Here is a 19,419-nt window from a genome sequence, read left to right on the forward strand (position 1 = left end):
GCCATGACAGGAATTCCTCCATTTGATGTTAATATTTGGGTCTTTTCCATCTTGGAAAATATATCTCCACACACATACCACCAAACTCACACGTGCACACATGCACGCGCACGCACGTGTGCACGGACACACACACACACACACCGTCATAACAAGATTTTAAAACATGAAGGCCAGGCATTCCCATCGTGGCTCAGTGGTTAATGAAGCTGACTAGGAACCATGAGGTTGCAGGTTCGATCCCTGGCCTTGCTCAGTGGGTCAAGGATCCAGCGTTGCCATGAGCTGTGGTGTAGGTCCCAGACATGGCTCGGGTCCTGAGTTGCTGTGGCTGTGGTGTACGCCGGCGGCTACAGCTCCAATTCGACCCCTAGCCTGGGAACCTCCATATGCTAAGGGAGTGGCCCTGGAAAAGACAAAAAAAATATATGTATATTTTTATACATAAATATATACATATGCCAGGAATCCAAGCTGACCTTCATCTCTTCCTCCATCTATCTCTTTGTTCCACTCCACCCTCTGAATCCACTAGAAAGTTTCCTTTCAACCACTTCTGTCCACACAACCGCTGTGACAGGGCTGCACAATGCACAGGTCAAGGGCCTGTCCAAAGGCCTTGCTCTGTATCAGGATTCATCTAAATTAGCCTCGCCTGTGAAATGAGGTCCTGTGCAATTAACAAAGCCACTCCGTCCTCCTCCATCACTAGAGCTGGGTTTGTGGCCTGCTTGGCCTCCCTGAGGTTATTGGGCTTTTGAGTCTCTAAATAAAAGCGTAAGTGAGCTTGAAGCACCCAAGCATTTGTACATTGGGAGGTGCATCGTGCTGGGGTGATGTTGATGAGAACGTCAACACATCCCCAGACTCAGACGTCCCTCCCTGCCTTATAGTATGAAATACGGACACCCGCTTTCAGCCTCCGCCTCCGCCTCCAATAACAATTTCAAATATGAAATAAAGTAATTTCAGTACGAGGCTCAACTGCTGCTTGTACTCTTAAGAGAAAACGTTTGTATTTCACTGCGCAGCCAGTAAGGGTGTGACTAACACTACCTTGTGAAAAAACAGGCACTATAAATAAGTTATCATCCACCCATATGTAAAACACTAGGTAGCTGTTTGAAAATGAAACAGACCTGCATCGACTAATAGTAACGGCCTTGTCAGAGGGGAATGGGCCTAGGAAGGTGGGGCATGGGTGGGGAATTTGAACAGAAAAGGTGCATTCATGTATAGTTTGTATGATTTAAACATTTTAAAGTGAATGTAAGCAGGCTCTGTATAAAATTTAAGGGAAGAGTAATCTTGAACAAAACCCCAATGTAAACCTTTCTGTGTCCTCTTGAGCCCTTCCTTACACCAGGCTCAACATCACTGACATTTGTGTGGTCGTTTAAAATTTACAAGTATTTTCAGTCATTTCATTTCATCCTCCCAGCAACATTTTGAGGTAGGTTTTCATTTTATTTTGTTTGTCTTTTTTTAGGGTTGTACCCACAGCATATGGAACTTCCCAGGCTAGGGGTCAAATTGGAGATGCAACTGCTGGCCTACACCACAGACACAGCAGCATGGGATCTGAACCGCACCTGCGACCTACCCCACAGCTCACAGAAATGCCGGATCCTTACCCACTGAGCAGGGCCAGTGATCGAACCCTCATCCTCGTGGGTACTACTCAGATTTGTTTCCACTGCATCACAGTGGGAACTCCAAGGCATGTTTTTATCATCCCCATTTTACAGATGAATGGACTGATGCTCAGTGCAAGTAAGTGACTTGCCTTGGCTCATGAAAGTCATTAAGAAGCAGAATAGAGATTCAGATCCAGGCCTTCCAGACCTGAGACCTGGTATTCTTTCTACTTCGCCACATTGGAAAGTAGTTAATCTCTGCCAATTTGGCTTAACTTTCTTATCGTTTATGTGTAAGAGGCCACTTATTCAAGTTGGGTTTATAAGTGGCATTTGTCCACCTGTCTGTTTTTATGAAGGTGGTTATCTCTACCCAGCAGCTGGTAAGGTTCGTACTGCTGTTTTCCAGATGCTTTGAATTCCTACCCCAGTTTTCTTTTCCTCTTAATCTTTCCTCAGAGAGCCTTTTCATAAGCTGCTGGCCCAAGGCCTTATCAAGGGGCAGACATTCCGCCTACCATCTGGACAGTATCTCCAGCGAGAAGAAGTGGATCTCACAGGTGAGAATGGCCCTCTCATCCCAGCCAGGTGATCACAGAGAACTGAGCAGTGGGCGCTGCCGGCCCAGGCTGAGCTGCCAGGGAACCCAGGGGAGCGCTCCTTTAGCCTCATGGTCTCAAGGCCTCGCTTGCTGTGGGCAGCTCCTGAGGCTCCCAGCCCCTTCTCATCTAGCTCAAGTGTCATTTCAGCTTCTGGAAGGGTAACATAGAGTCAGCACTGGGTCATCTGCTGTCCTAGCCTGCATTTGGTAGCCCATCTAGGCGGGTGTTTCAGAACCTCAGGGGACCACCACCACACTACTGCTCCCACAGTGCCCAGAGCGCCCCCTGGTGGAATACCTCCCCCTGACTCCCTGGGCTTCCCTCTTCCAGCTTTTCCTTTCACCCTGTGTTTTCACTCATCCTCAGAGAATTTCCGGTGACAGGAAGAGGGTGTATCACGTACACTTAGAATACACATAAATGACGTGTTAGAAAATTATTAGGCAGCTGTGAGAAACTATGGCCATTAAACATAGAATCACCAGTGCGTAATGAATTTAAGTAAACCCACCAACTCCTTAAATGGTAGACAGCCTCCCAAGCCAATCACTAGAAGGAAGGGTTAGGTGGGAACAGTCAATGGAATTGCCTAATTAAAGCAGTCATTTTACCAGAGTGTAAAACGGAAGGTCCATGGGAGGAAACGGAGCTGGAGAAGCAGAATTTGGCAGTGTTTCTCCAACACAGACAAGTGGGAAAGGAGCTAAATTCAGGGCCATGTAACTCGCAACTGCTAGTGAAGTGCTGTCTGTCTGTCATGGGCAGGGCTGCCCTGTACAGCTGTGCAGTTTGTGCACTGCACAAAGGTAGCCAGCCAAGGGGGTGAGCAGGGCCTAAAATCCAGACACTTGCCAGACCACACACCTCAGGGCCACCTCTGCCAAGAGAGGGCACCTTTTTCTAATGTCTCAACTTCTCTGCCCAGAAAGATACCTTTTTCCTAATTTTCACAGCAGTGTTGTTAAGGTTAGTCACAGCCCAGCCTTGGGGTGTCGGCTAGAGGGGGCAGTGGTTCCCTGGGCCTCACCACAGCCGGGATAAAACATCTGGGACGTCAGTCTCCCTTGGCTCAGACGTCATGGGGCCAGGCCATGTCGTGAGCATCTTTTCCCTTCCCACGCAGACTTGCCCCTGGGGGAGGATACGTGCTTGGATCAGCAAGGGCAGGCATCCATCTGCTTGGTGGGGAGGCTCTCAGGATGTGTGGAGCTGGCTTGTAGGTGTATACGCCGGGCCTCTGGGAGTTTGGTTTCTCTTGGAGTCGGGAAATATTTAGCTGGAAAGAACAGAAATGCACCTAAAAGCGACTTTTGCACCAGAATAAGGGACATCAGCTGTAGGAAATATGGCATGTAGGAGGCCGCCAGGCCACCCCTCTCCTCTCTCTTTCTCAAGCCTCTAGTTCCTTTTCCAGCACCTGTCAATTCTTCCGCTCTGTTCTCCTTCCTCTGCCAGGCCTGGATTCTGCTCTCCCCAATTTCAGTTTACACAGTGATCTTGGGCAGCCGCAGGGCCAAGTCTTGCCCTTTCTCTTTAGGACCTTCTGGTTCCAGTGCCGAACAGCACGGAAACAGTTTCTGCCTCTTAGTTCCAGTTCCTGAGACAGAGGCTTAGCCTCATCAAACATCCCTCCTGGTCCAACCGCTGGAGCGCAACAACACAGTCACTTCATCCGAACACGGCCATGGGGGGCCTCCATCAGCACCATCTGGACCAGGGGTGTGGGTGGGAAGGAGACGGAGAACAGGGCTCTGCAAAGGGACACCACACTTACCGTGGGCCCTGATGGTGACTTTAGCATGGACAGGAACACCTAACCTCCAGGTGAAGTGACCTCTCAGGTGCTTTGCTGCTCCGAGACCCTGATGGGTCAGCTGCCAGCTTCCAGGGGAGACCCTGAATGTGTAAAGGAAAGAGCAGTATGCCAGCCTTTCTTATTCTCTTCTACTTATCTTTTTTGTATATGAGTAATTTCCTTTTTATAAAGAGGGAAATCACTGTCTTATTTTGAAATTGAGAAGAAGATGGCACAGGCTGTCGTACATGTCATATATATTCATGAAAGATTTATGTTTTGCTGTTTTGTTTTCCTTCAGGGCCGCACACACGGCATATGGAAGTTCCCAGGCTAGGGGAAGCTGTAGCCAACGGCTTATGCCACAGCCACAACAACATCAAATCTGAGCCATCTCTGCAACCTGCACCACAGCTCACGGCAACACTGGATCCTTAACCCACTGAGCAAGGCCAGGGATCGAATTTGCATCATCATGGAGTTCCCATTGTGGCACCGTGGTTAACGAATCCAACTAGGAACCATGAGGTTGTGGGTTGGATCCCTGGCCTTGCTTAGTGGGTTAAGGATCCGGCGTTGCTGTGAGCTGTGGTGTAGGTTGCAGATGCGGCTCGGATCCCGCGTGGCTGTGGTGTAGGCCGGCGGCTACATCTCTGATTAGACCCCTAGCCTGGGAACCTCCATATGCTGCAGGAAGTGGCCCTAGAAAATGCAAAAAATAAAATTAAAAAAAAACAAAAAAAAAACTGCATCATCATGGATGCTAGTCATATTCGTTTCCGCTGAGCCACGACAGGAACTCCTATTCATGAAAGATTCGTGATGGCAGGTGGGCCTCGTTTATTAAAAACAAAACATTTTTATGATCTACAGCAAGAGAACAGGCATGTTAAGTGAATTAGTGGAATTCTCCAAATGGACATTTTAAATTGTTCACACAGTATTTTCTTATTGAGTATATTGTTACAGAACCAATTCCTGCTGATGCATTGTTCCGGTGTCTAGGTTCTGTTCCTGTTCACGTGAAGACAAGGGAGAAATTAGAGGTGACGTGGGAGAAGATGAGCAAATCCAAGCACAATGGGGTGGACCCCGAAGACGTCGTGGAGCAGTATGGCATCGACACCATCCGGCTGTACCTCCTTTTTGCCGCCCCTCCTGAGAAGGACATCTTGTGGGACGTGAAGAGTAAGGCACCTTCCTCCTCTGGAATCCCCTTCAGGTGCCAGGGAGGTCGGGGCAGGAAATGTCTTTGCGAAAGACGGTAGTAGAAGGTTCTAGGAATCAGCTCCTCGAAGCAAGGAGCAGTTTGCCCAGCGTCCTGTGCCATTGCTGGACCAGTGTTCTGGGGTGCAGTGAGCCTCAGCCCACAGGGCAGCTCGCTGGGATTGCAGTTACCCAGTCCTTGCCCCCACCCTGCCGACCCAGCCCCAGGATGGGGCCCCTGAGCTCACCCTGTGCAGGTCGGTGGTGTTCTCAGGCAGCATCTACAAGGATCCCCCACTTTGAGAACGTTTCCCTGAACCAGACTGGCTCTCAGGGTACTCCTAGACACTGTGGTCCACTGTGGTCCATGTTTTACCCTGAAAGGTTTTTTCTGAAAGAGTGTCATTGCCCCTCACGAATCCAGAGACCCTCACATGTGATCTAGTCCTCGTGTTACCTGTGACCTCTTCAGTCACCCACAGCAGCCTCCAGAGTCCCCCCTCAAGGGAGATTCATTCCCTCCAAAGGTGTTTAGATCTCAGTAGCGGGAGGGAAAGTAATCTCAGATGTCTGGACCTAGACTGCGCTGTCCAGCAGCAGGTCAGTTCTCCGACCAGTCTGCCCCAGGTGCGCTATGAGAAGGTGCCTGTGTCACCATGTAGTTCAACATACCGTTTCTGGGGGGGAGTGTGGTCTGGACCAGTGGTCACAGATGCCAGCTCTGGAGGTCGAGTCCCCAGGGACACTCAGAGGCAGGTTCAGTCTCCCCACCCCTTCCTGTGGGACCAGCGCCAGGAATCTGTTTCCAACAGACCTTCCAGAAGGTCCTGCTGGGCATCCAGGCTTGAGAAGGTCTAGTCCAGTGGCTCGAATGTAAAAGACCTGACTAAGTGATCTAGCCACGTGACCCAAGGCCCCAGGCAAAGCCCTTGAGCTTCTCCAGGAGAGATGAGCAGCTGGATTTAACAAACATGTCTGAAATATGTGATACACACAGAGCTGGCAAGGACAGGGATCATGGTAAAACACCTCACACTGTGCAGCAGTGTGGCGCTGAGCATGGTCTGCGGTTCACCACTGCCACCGCATGTTACCTGTCCACGTGAGATGGGGGAGCCTGTCTGCAAGCGCACAGCAAGCTTTCCTAATTAAGGAGGCAATGACCTGAGGCACATCTGGGCCCAAGCTTCTGAGCTCCTTGTCAGCCATCCTGTGTTCTGGGTGTCCAGGGCTCTAGGAAATGATAGAGTCAGTCCTGGTCTAGGTTCTCAGACTCTGCAAACCAGGGGGACCCTTCACCCTGCCCTTGGAGAGACCCATCAGGGCACAATGAAGTGTCTTACTCACAGGTGCTTTGTCGCTTAGATGGGACCAAACCCATTATTCTCACGTGTCTCTCTTTCTCTCCCTCATTCATGGACGTGACGCTCAGCTGACGCTCTCCCCGGGGTGCTGAGGTGGCAGCAGCGTCTGTGGGCCTTGGCAACGCGATTTATCGAGGCCAGGATTTCCGAGAAGGTTCCCAGGCCTCAGCTGTTGAGTAACAAGGAGAAAGCGGAGGCCAAGAAGCTGTGGGAGTACAAGAACTCGGTCATCTCTCAGGTCAGAGACCAACCAGGGGACACTGGTTGATCTGTAAATGAGCCCTTATGATCCATGTGGTCCACGCTACCTCAGAGTGGGCACAGTGGGTCTTCCTCCTTCCCACTCACTATGATTAACTGACCTCACTGCTCTGGGAATTTCACCAAGGTGGAGCAACAGTGCAGATACAGATTCTAATGCAAAGAGATGCTCGCAGGACATGGCTCCCTCTAATGATGATCTGATTTATCCATCCCAGATCTCAGGAAGCTGCTCACTCTCCTTGTTGCAATATTTAACACATCCAGATAGAGAACCAAATTTAATATCACACTGATGACACCCTATATATGTTGTAAAAACAGACACAGAATTTTAGAGTTGAAAGGGGCATGAAAAGACTCTTCATTAGCTTCCTTATGTTATAGAAAGGGACAGAACTGAGGCACCGAGAGGTTAAGTGTCCTGTGAAAGTCACACAGCTAGTGAGGAACTGAGCAGAGAGTTCCCTGATATTCAGCTACTTTGTTACACGGTATTTGTGTGAGTTAATTTTTGCAAATAGATGAATCGTTCGTTTCACCTTCTTAGAGAATCATATATTGTTATCTAAATCATTTTGAAAGATTCTTCCTTGGTAGCATCCTTTAAAATTTTTCACCTAGAAGTCTGCCATAATACATGACATTCACCTTTTTAAGAACTACGTGGGAAAATGTCATGTCTTTGAAAGAAAATCTGAAGCTATTTTTTAATGCGTACCACATACCCCATATACTCCTTAGGCAGAATTTTCTTTTTTATAAGATGTGCTGATGCAAACTTATAGTCAGCCAAGGTCATTTCTCTGGACTCTGATAACTGATGACATTGAAGGAACAGGGCTTTTCCTCTGGCTTGTGTAGCTACAGTGGGCCTGCATGCAGCGTGGTCTCATTTGGTGACACATCTTCATCTTTATTCCTGTCCTCTGTACTCTAGTGCAGAGAAACAGAGCTCTCAGAATTGAATTTAGTGATCTGAATGATGCCTGAATAATTGTTTCCACACCGCATATTTTCTCTCTGGATTTGGCAAATTTCTCCATTCTGTCAGATAATAGAATTGGGTTATTTCCACAAGTTGGAAACTCTTGACATCTTAAGGATGTGTTGTTTTTCTATTTCCTTGCCCATGGTCGGGACTGAAAAGCCCACAAACAGGAAGAAGCTGACACATCACATTTGTGTTCTCATGTTGACTCCATATTTGAACAGTAAGACTGACCTTATCCCATATCCCAGTAGTTTCACTGTGAATTAAAGTCACGTAACCACGGGAAGCAACACTCTTTACCCCATCTGTTTACTATGGTTTCGGTGTTTGCTCATCAGGGAGTCCTGCCTCCTAGTCAGGTGATTTCTTAGGCACCTACTCCAGGGACCAACACTATCCCGGATGTGGGGGAAGAGGAACAGTCTTGAGTAGTGGAAACATCGACTTGGATTTTTTAAATCTTTGTGCCAAGGGAACAGATAGTAGATATATTTATAAATGTCTTTGATTGCACACATTTTGTTCCACTTTTTTTGATAATCCAGTTTTTTTTTTTTTTTGGTGTGGAAAACTTAAAGGAAATTCAAAGTGAATAGTTCTACTCTTACCAATAGGTGACCGCCCATTTCACAGAGGACTTATCACTGAATTCTGTGATTTCTCATCTGATGGGACTCAGCAGTGCCCTCTCGGTAAGTGGCCCCTCTGTGCTCATTGGCTGGTAGCCAAGGAGGGAGGGCGAGGTGACCTGCAGGGTCCGAGTTGGGGACTGAGAACAGCAGCACGGCGTCACCTCCTCAGTGTGACTCTGTTATCTGAAAGAAGCATTTTTCCATAGTCACAACCTAGTGTTTCAGCTGAGTGTTCTTCAAGATTGTCTGGTTCACCCCACCACCCCCTTACTCCCCTATATTTTGCAGATGAGGACACTGAGGCCCAGAGAAGGGAGTTAGATGACATGTCTGGTGGATGAGTGGCAAGGCCAGGACCAGACTTGGGCCTCCCTCTGGCTGTGCTCTTTTCTTCCTTGCTCCATCTGCTTGATTTCCTGAATCACTTGGCATCCCCCCCTTGGCATCAGTAACTGCTTACTGTTGTTTCATCCAAGGGGATCAGATTTGTTCTCACCGAAAACAGAAATCAGCCTTTTCTGTATAGAATCATCTTCTCACTACCTGTGACTATCATTTTTCTTGCCACATAAAGAACCTGTCCATAAATGGAACCTAGACAAGCGATTAGCTGTTTGGACAACAAAAAGCAAAAATCATGAATTAAAACTATTAACAAAGCTTTCTCCGAACTTTCAAAGGTGTCAGTAGAAATTTAGAGTTACATAAAGCTTCGTATTTTCAGTATAGCAAAACATGCCATCTTAAAAGATAGATAGATAAAGACTGGGGAAAACGTTTTAACATGTCAGATAAAAGGTTAATAGCCTCAATATATAAAGAACTCTCACATATTAATATGAAAACACCTCACCTAAAAATGGTCAGAGGGTCTGAAAAGGTAACATTCACAGAAGATGAGATGGAAATAGCCAGTAAGCTTAAAGGAAAAAAAAAATCTGTCTCACTGATTATTATGTTAACAAACAGAACATAAAATGAAACCAAAATTTTTGTCACAGGGTATTATGAATATGTACCGAATAGGCTGGTTGTTATCACGACGTCTCAGGAGGCCTTGAGAACCACCGGCCTCTGTGAAATCCTGTCAGTATCATTCCTCCTGCAGCCGCCTCAGCACTACCCATAGCTCCCTTCTGCCCACTCTTTGATTGCACCCCAAGCTCCCTCCCTGCAACACCCTTGATTCATTTGTCCGTTTCCTCCCCAGTTGACCATGAGCTCCTTGAGGGCAGAGACCATACCCTTCTGGATGTTTTATCCCTGAAGTTTGGGGTATGGTGGGTGCCCTGTCAGTTGAATGGAGGTGACTGGATTACCCAATTGGTCACACCTCAGGAGAACACTGAGTGTTTACAGGAACTGCCAGAGCTGCTTAAGAGAAGGGGAACCCCTCAGATCCCTGCCAGGGCCAAGAGGACCCGTGTCCTAGCGGTTCCATATTACGGAACCATTGAGCAAATGCTGTGCTTCCCCCAGTCCTGCACACACAGGAAACCTAGCAGAGTGGTTAAGAGTTTGACTCTGAGCTAGGACCGACCTGGATTCTTATCTGGACTCCATCACTTGATTAACTATGTACCCAGAGGCAGATGACTCTCCCTCTCTGTAACCCTTAGCCGTCTCACCTGTCTAACGGGGTAGCAGTACTGCCCTCAGAGGGTAGTAAGAGCTAAATGAGTTAGCATCAGACTGAGGGCAGGTCAGTTCTCAGTTAACTCTAATGTATCTGTTGTTGCTGCTCTAATTATTTTTAATGATATGATTTGGAGTTCCCTGGTGGCACAGCAGGTTAAGGATCCAGTGTTATCACTGCAGTGGCTCAGGTCATTGCTGTGCCACAGGTTCGATCCCTGGCCCGGGAACTTCCACATGCCATGGGTGCAGCCCCCCCCCCCCAAAAAAAGTATAATTAAATGGAAAAGATTCTTTGCCCAGAGCAAAAGTTGTAGTAAAGAGGGTTTCTTCCTACCTACTTGTGTCTCTGGACCGCAGAGTGTTCACGGCCTTTCTTGTACGTCTCAGTGTTTTTACCTCACTGTTCTTTTCTCTTCTTCAGCAAGCATCTCAGAGAGTTGTTCTCCACAGCCCTGAGTTTGAGGATGCTCTGTGTGCGCTGATGGTGATGGCTGCTCCCATGGCCCCTCACATAACCTCGGAGCTCTGGGCAGGTAGGTGAGGGAGGCCTTGCTTGACCAGTTACCGCTGACCAGCGTATGCTCCAGCCTCTTGTTGCACATTATTTGGGACTCAGATGCCCTTGGCCATGGGGTCCAGCATTTGGCATCTGCACTCCGGATCTCTCTGCGGAAATGGGAGGGAAGTGAGCAGATGCCATGCAGGAGGACTTGCTGGCTGTGCGGGCTGGTTCTCCAGGCCTCGTGTTCAGAGGTCTCCTGTGACTCCTGTGGATGTTGTGGAGGGGCTTGAAGGAGACAGGCAGCCAAAGATGCTGTATTAACATCATGCTTTTATCCGGGGGCCTCTGAGAAGTAGCAGACCTTACAGCAACCTCCCCAAACATCTCAGCCAAAGGCCCTGGGGTGTCACATGGGCCACACAGTTCATGAAAAGAGTACTGTTGACCCCTAACTCTACAAAGAAGTCACCAAAGAGAGGTTCACTGTAAAGCCTTTTAAAGAGTAAAAAAAGTAAGGTGAAAAGACAGGGAGTTGCAGGAAGGAAGTGATGACATTCGTGCTGCTAAGGGTGGAGGGAGAAAAGCTGTCTTTACTGGCTCAAGTGAGGAGAAAGCACTTGTTGGATGTGTGAGTCTTTGAAGAATTCCTTGAGCCCCCAGAATGTTGGCCCACATCTCTCGTGTCTCCATTGTATCCCCCAGACCCTGGTGTATCCCAGGAAGATGGAGCATTTAGTTCCTTTTACTTTTAAGCTAAGATGAGATGGTTATTTTTCCAGTGTCCCCTTTTTACAGCACCAGCAAGTATCTCTGTCAAAACCAAAGTGTTTTTGGAGTTCTCTGGTGGCCTAGCAGTTAATAAGGATCCAGTGTTGTCACTTTGGTGGCTCAGGTCACTGCTGTGGGGCAGGTTTGATCCCTGGCCTAGGAACTTCTGCATGCTACAGCTGCAGCCCCCCACCCCCTAAAAAGGTATGTGTTTTTCATCCTTTGAGGAAGAGGAGGACCTATTCACAATGCTTCTGTTGTAAAGCCATGAGTTCAATTTGGATTTTATCCTTTCGGGTCTGAAGCCTCTTTAAAATGTTCAGCCAGGTGTTCCTACTGTGGTGCAGTGGGTTCAGAATCTGACTGTAGGAATTCCCGTTGTGACTCAGTGGAAACAAATCTAGAAGCATCCTTGAGGACGAGGTTTGATCCCTGGCCTCAACCAGTGGGTTAAGGATCCCGCGTTGCTGTGAGCTGTGGTGTAGGTTGCAAAAGCGGCTTGGATCTGGCATTGTTATGAATGTGGTGTAGGCTGGCAGCTACAGCTCCAGTTGGTTCCCTAGCCTGGGAACTTCCATATGCCATGGGTGTGGCCCTAAAACAGAGACCAAAAAAAGTAGAATCCAACTGCAGTGGCTCAGGTCATTGTGGAAACATGGATTCAATCCCTGTCCCAGTGCAGTGGGTTAAAAAATCCAGCATTACTGCAGCTGCAGCTCAGATTCAATCCCTGGCCCAGGAACTCCATGTGCCTTGGTGCAGCTATTTAAAAAAAAAAATTAAAAAAAAAAAGTTCAGCCAAATGGTGACATTTATGCAATAGTGTGATTTTCCAATCCATTTTTTGTTTATGTACCATATCTATAGTTTCTGGCTTTAAACGTTGACCCAGAAAATGGAAAGGGCATCATCAGAAATGTTCACCTCAGGAGCTAATCCTAAAAATTGTCTAAAGGCTCTGAAGTTACCCATGGATGTGTTCTGCGTTCCTTGCAAGGTTGAATCAAGGTCCGGTTTGCTTTCTAATGGGAAAGGTCTGTGGTATGATTCCCAAAAGATCCTGCTTTAATGTATTCTGATTGAGCAAAGTGTATTTTGTGGTGTCTTCCATCACTTTCTGGGCCTTGACACTTAGCCTTTTCTTTTTTTCCTTTTTTTTTTTTTTTTTAGTTAATTTATTTATTTATTTTTGTCTTTTTGTCTTTTTAGGGCCGCACCTGCGGCATATGGAGGTTTCCAGGCTAGGGGTCTAATCGGAGCTCCAGCTGCCAGCCTACGCCACAGCCACAGCCATGCCAGATCCTTAACCCACTGAGCAAGGCCAGGGACCAAACCCACAACCACATGGTTCCTAGTCGGATTCATTTCTGCTGTGCCACAACGGGAACTCCACTTCGCCTTTTCTAACCAAGTTTTTGCCTCTCCCAGCCCCTCCAGTGGATGGATTCATTGGTAGAGGTTGGAGAGGCCTGGGCTCTGTGCGCCCAGGATGAATCTGACTTCTTTCATGAATGCTCCTCTTTCCGTTGTGGGATGTAAGAGGTCCTTAGAACAGCATGGAGCTCTGAACGTGATCAAAGCTTTGAAACTGCCTACCAGTCAGTGTCAGGGCTCCCTTAGGAGGGACTGCAGTTTGAAGTGACAGTGAGCTAGATCAGCCGATTAGGAGAGGGAGCAGGGTGGTAATTAGAAGGACTTCAGGAAGGTTGAACAGAGTTCTGAGGGTGAAGGCATGGGAGGTAAGGAAAGATAAGACGAACCAAAACGTGACAGAAGACAGCTTTTGAAATTTCTCATGTTTACATTAGTTCCAGCTGGAGAATTTTTAGGGAGGCAGTTTTCAACTCTGAATTGTGATTAGAAGCTTCTTCATGCCAAATAAAGACAGCAGGCCATGGGGACAGTCCAAATTTTCTTTCCTTTTTGTTCTAAGGAACTCCTCAAATATGCAATTTTGTTCATATCAGAATTCTCCAAGGGAGTTCCCGTCATGACTCAGTGGTTAACGAATCCGACTAGGAACCATGAGATTGCGGGTTCGATCCCTGGCCTCTCTTAGTGGATTAAGGATCCAGCATTGCCATGAGCTGTGGTGCAGGTTGCAGACACAGCTCGGATCCTCAGTTGCTGTGGCTTCAGCATAGGCTAGCGGCTACAGCTCCGATTCGACCCCTAGCCTGGGAACCTCCATATGCCACAGGTGTGGCCCTAGAAAAAACAAAAAGAAAAAAAAAAAAGAAAGAAAGAAATTCCCCAAAATGGCCACCATAATTCCAAATTGTACTCAGTGAAATTGATGCCAGTTAAAGAGCCATGCACAAGGGTTATTGTAGTGAGAAAATGTAAAAAAAATCAGACACTCAGCCTGAATGAGGCACAGCTTCAGGTTGAAAAGATCCTTGAGAACTGCAGCACCTCCATTCGTTTATGCTCTGTCCTTAGCATCTTGGGGCTTGTCAGAGCCCAGCCATCACTTAGCAGGGCTGGATGAAACCTCCTGATTCCAGGCAGACAAAACCAACATTAAAGCAGTTCTCAGGAGCACAGAACAAGACTGAGGAAGAAGTCCTTGTAATGGTTTGAAATGGTGACTTGAACAGAGTTTGTCCACAGGCCAGCATTCTGAGGGCAACTAACCAGCAGCTCAGCCCTGGGCCCCTGGCATCAGTGTCAGAGCCTAGTGTGGCCTTTCTGGACCAACTCAGACACTCGGTCAGAATGTAAAGCAGCAGTTCCAGCATCTTTGCTTTCCACGGAACTTAGGTTGGTTTCCCCAAAAAAATTTATCTCTGCAGATTTCTAGTTTAAAAACAAGATAGACTTGTAAACATTTTGGTTTTTTAAATTTATAAACATTTTTAATGACTACATTAATTGTCCATGTGCACAATGATGTCAGCAACCCGTCCACTCATGTGTCTCTCACTCCATAAACAGTCCACCATGGACAGATGTGTGCATAAGTCTTTGTTCCTGCCTCAAATGATTTCCTCAAAGTGGAATAGACAGGGTGTATTTAAGACTCTTGAGGAGTCCCTTGGTCGCTCAGTGGGTTAAGGATCCAGCATTGTCACTGCTATGGCTCAGGTTGCTGCTGAGGCCCAGGAACTTCAACGTGCCATGGGCACAACCAAAAAAACAAAAACGTCTTTTTTTTTTTTGGTCTTTTAAGGGCTGCACCCACAGCATATGGAGGTTCCCAGGCTAGGGATCAAATCGGAGTGGTAGCTGCTGGCCCATGTCACAGCCACAGCAGTGCAGGATCCCAGCTGTGTCTGTGACCTACACCGCAGCTCATGGCAACACCAGATCCTTAACTCACTCAGCGAGGCCAGGGATCAAACCTGCATCCTCAGAGTTCTTGTCGTGGCTCAGGGGTTAACGAATCTGACTAGTATCCATGAGGACACAGGCTCAATCCCTGACCTTGCTCATTGGATTAAGGATCCAGTGTTGCCATGAGCTGTGGTGTGGTTTGCACATGTGGCTCGGATCTGGCATTGCTTGGCTCTGGCGTAGGCTGGCGGCTACAGCTCTGATTGAACCCCTAGCCTGGGAACCTCCATGTGCCACAAGTACAGCCCTAAAAAGACAAAAAAAAACCCAAAAACTGAGTCCTCATGGATGCCAGTCAGATTCGTTTCTGCTGAGCCACAATGGAAACTCTTGACATGTAATTTTTTATATTTATTTACTTCCTTCTTCTCTACCCAGTTTCCCCACCAATCTCTTGTCCTTTGTTTAAGGGGTAGAATCCACTTGGATTTTCTAGGAGTCTGCGATCCACAAATAAAGATGAGTGTTCTCCTTCTTTCTAATAGTTATTCTTATTCCTTTGTGTTTATTTACTTCTTTAATATACTGCTCAGAAAACCGTGTGCAGTGTTAAAGAATACTGGCCACAGCCCATCTTGTCTCATTTCCAGGAACATTTCCCTGTTAGGTTTGGGTTGACTGTTGGTTTAGGATAGACATCCCCTGTCCTATTAAGGAAGTGGCCTTCTATCTCTGTTTACCAGAACGCATCTTAAGAACGAGAGCTATATTTTACTTAATATTCATTCTTCAATTGTTGAAGTGATGTATCCTTCGCTGTTCATTTTCCCCTTTGCCCTGTTGATACAACTTAAATCCAGTTAATTGATTGCCTGATGGGCTATTGTGGGATAAATTTATCTTGACCATGGAGTAGTAAGCCTTTAACATACTATTAAATTCTATTTGCTAGTTGTTTTTTTAATTTAGAATTTTGCAGTTATTCTTAGAGACCAGTTTTTTTGCCCTATGCATTGTTAGGTTTGGGAATAAGGGTTTCACTGACTTCAAATGAATTGAGTTGCTTCTGTGCTTTAGAACCCACTCTACAGGAGGAGACACTCACCCATTCTTTGCTGAGTAGACAATGCCCTGAAGGCAGGATGGTATTAGGCCCTGCCAGGCCGATTGTATTCGATTGTGCAGCCTTTCATTATCTCCTTGGACAGGAAACAGGCCTTTTTGATTTGGCATTGGTAATCACATTAAGTCTTTTAAATGGCACACTGTTAATTCTTTCCCCGTCTTCCTTATTATATAACAAAGTTTATCTCATTTGTAATAAAGGTACTCACTCTCATCCTAGAATAGGCACATCTCTCCTTTTTTTCATCCTTCACCCCACATTATCTGTCTGTCCCCTTCATTTCATTTCTCCCAGGGAAATCTCCCTCCTCATGTGCCCCTCCAGTCTGTGTGTTGGGGGGCTGGGGTTTGGGGGGTGGCAGATAGGGTCAGCTCTCTTCACAGCCCTGTCCCTGTCCAGCCGGTCTTGCCATATAAGTATACCCTGTGGCCTCACCCCCTGCCAGGCTGTCCTTCAGTTGGGTGACAAGATCTCCAGCAGGACATACACTATAGCAATATGATGGAAACTAGCCCACTTCAACCTTTGCTCTGTGATTTTTTTCCCCCACGCAGCAGGGCTGGGGCTTCTGTGAGCTGTGTTATCATACGAAGTGGGTTTCGATTGAATCTTAGTTTTGCTAGCATGTCTCATTCAGCCATTTGGTAAACATTCACCAAGCTTGTATTTTGTGCCAGGCTCTGTTCTAGGCGTTGGTGGGAAAGCTGGGGAGGGCAGTCTGAGCAGCGGGCATTGTAGTCTGTGTTCATTCACTTGAGAAGGCCATCCCTCAGGCTTTACAAATCCACAGCAACTTTTTTTTTTTTTTTAATTCAGAGAAGCAATGGGAAGCCTTTGTCTCCTGGCTCCACACGTGTGTGTGTGTGTGTGTGTGTGTGTGTGTCGCCTCTGAACAAGCAGCAGGGCCCTAATCAGGTGAGGTGTCTGACGCACGAGGCAGGTCGCTCTGGTCATTAATTCACAGGTCTTGGTCAGATGCCCTCTGGAGACACTGAGGACATGGCCTCTTCCTGCCCCTCCCAGCAGCGGGTAAGGGCCAGTGTCACAAAGTGTTGAAAGTCCTTTGCAGACAGTGCACTGCGTTGGGGGGTGTGTGATTACTGTCATCTCACAGTTCTGATTACCCTTGTTCCAAGGCTTTGGGACAGTTCTTCCACACATTTGGTTTATTCCAGAAAGCATAGCTTTCACATAGCTATGGTTTCATTCCTGTGTCTCCGAGAGATAACCTCGCAGTGACTATAACGGGAATGTGGGCAGTGAGGGCAGGCTGCTTGGACATTACCAATTCCCCGAGTTCCCAGAGAAGTAGGTTTTCATAGACGAAACCCTCCCCAAAGGGCAGCAGAAGCGAGATCTGTCTTCCAGGGGCAATCTGGGATCCAGGCTGTTGCTCTGGATAAAAGGAAACATTTAGAAAAGCTCAAAGCACTTGAAGCCTAATGTCCTTTACCAGTCACCTAAAGAGTCAAGGGAGACCTTTGGTAGGAAACAGAACCAGGGTCCTGGCAGTGTGCACATTTTAACAGGATGAGGAAATCTTTTCTTCCTTCCTGAAGCTTCGGATCTGAGAAGGTCAAGACACCACATCTGCATTTACAAAGTTATCTTTTGTTTACCATAGTAGAATATTGTCCTATCCATGAGGGTGTTAGGGAAATTTTGCATATTTGGAGTCACTGATACTGTTTCCAGACGAAGGACACAAGGTTTCCTTTGTTGGTGGACCGTGAAAAGGCAGAAAATCACTAAACAAGGAGTTCCTTGGTGGTACTCTGGTTAAAGGTCTAACTTCATCATCGTCAAAAATGACCTTTCTAAGGGGTAAGAGCTTGGGTGGATCTCAAGGGGATTATGCTGAGTGGAAAGGAAAAAAAAAAAAAAAGAAAAGCCAGTCTCAAAAGGCTATATACTCTACGATTCCATTTATACCACATTCTTGCAAAAACAAAATTATAGAGATGGAAAACGCATTAGTGGTTGCCGGGACTTAGGGACAGGGCGGAAGGGGTGGTAGCCGTAAAAGAGGCGCACAAGGGAGCCTTGTGGTGGAACAGTTCTGTCTTCACAGTGGCAGTGGTTACAGGAAGCCGCACGTGTACACATCAGAGCTTCTAAAACCAATGAAATCTGAACTAGCTCTAGGGATCGTACCAATGTCCGCTTCCTGGTTTCGATACTCTGCTGTAGCTCTGCCAGATGTTACCGTTGGGCGAGGCTGGGGGATGGGTGCCAGGACTCTTGTGCATTTCTTTGCAACCTCCTGCGCATCTGTAATTATTTCGAAATTGTTTGTTTGTTTGAAATTACCTCTCTAATCCTCCAGGTCTAGAGTGTTCAGATTCTGGTTTAGGAATATAAGTAGATGATGAGAGAGGAAGGAAAGAAGGAATTTATTTCTAGTTATGGCAAGTTTTACTAGACACATGCTACACACACGCAACTGACCAGATGCAGTCACTCATCCCACCAGTGTGTGAGATGCCCATATCTCCTGCCTGGCTCAGCAGAGCAGCACAAAATGCCAGGAGCTCGTGGTGACAGAGTGAGTCTGTCGTCCTAAGTGCCCAAGGAGCATGACCTCGCCTCTACACAAGCCCAGCTTCCAAAGAAAAATGCGTGGAGCCAGCTACAGAAAATAACTCCACCCTCCACCCTACTTCTCTGAGCTTCTTAAAACAAAAACCTAGATTTTTCATTGAAAAATACATCTATATCCACATTGTTACCAAGGCTGTGCTCCAAATTCCCTCCCACCCTTGCCCTTATGTCAGTTTCTCTCTTCAACTACCCACTGCCAGTTTGATAGCTGATTTGACAGAATTCTATGCACTTAGGTGAAATGTTTCTCTCTCACTGTTTTTTGTTTGTTTGTTTGTTTGTTTTTTGTTTTTTGCTTTTTAGGGCCGCAGCCGAGGCATATGGAGTTTCCCAGGCTAGGGGTCAAATCGAAGCTACAGCTGCCGGCCAACACCACAGCCACGGTAACACAGGATCTGAGCCACATCTATGACATACAGTACAGCTACGCCAACGCCAGATCCTTAACCCACTGAGCGAGGCCAGGGATCGAACCTGCAACCTCATGGTCCCTAGTTGGATTTGTTTCCATTGCACCATGACGGGAACTCCCTCTCTCACCATATTGATGTGGGAGTAGTTCTAGATCAACACTCACAGGTCAACCCTGTTCTTTTTTAACAGCTAGATGGTGTCCCATCCTAGCAATGTTCCATAAGTTTTGTGGGGTTTTTTGTTTTGTTTTATTTTTTGGTCTTTTTTTGTTTTTCTTAGGGCTGCGCCTGCGGTACGTGGAGGTTCCCAGGCTAGGGGTCGAATCGGAGCTGTAGCCGCCGGCCTACACCACAGTAGTACAGGATCTGAGCCTCGTCTTTGACCTACATCACAGCTCACGGCAAGGCCGGATCCTTAACCCACTGAGCGAGGCCAGGGATCAAACCCGAGTCCTCATGGATGCTAGTCGGGTGCATTAACCACTGAGCCCTGAGAGGAACTCCATTTTTTTTCTTTTTTTTTTTTTTCGTAAGTTATTAAACAGTCATCCACTGATGGACATTTGAGTGATTTCCCCTCTTGTGCTATTTGTGTGCGTGGGTG

General features: G+C 47.1%; 1 protein-coding gene across 1 annotated transcript in view; it reads left to right on the plus strand.

The window, feature by feature from the left end:
* Window positions 1–19,419, plus strand: part of LARS2 (leucyl-tRNA synthetase 2, mitochondrial) — a 167,550-nt gene that overhangs the window by 138,027 nt on the left and 10,104 nt on the right. The window contains exons 15-19 of the mRNA XM_021068636.1: window positions 2,097–2,197; window positions 5,040–5,222; window positions 6,673–6,842; window positions 8,474–8,551; window positions 10,551–10,662. Of these exons, the coding sequence (XP_020924295.1) occupies window positions 2,097–2,197; window positions 5,040–5,222; window positions 6,673–6,842; window positions 8,474–8,551; window positions 10,551–10,662 (644 nt within the window). The remainder of the gene's footprint in view (window positions 1–2,096; window positions 2,198–5,039; window positions 5,223–6,672; window positions 6,843–8,473; window positions 8,552–10,550; window positions 10,663–19,419) is intronic.

Source organism: Sus scrofa, chromosome 13 (assembly GCF_000003025.6).
Source record: "Sus scrofa isolate TJ Tabasco breed Duroc chromosome 13, Sscrofa11.1, whole genome shotgun sequence".
In the NCBI taxonomy this organism is placed as follows: Eukaryota; Metazoa; Chordata; class Mammalia; order Artiodactyla; family Suidae; genus Sus; species Sus scrofa.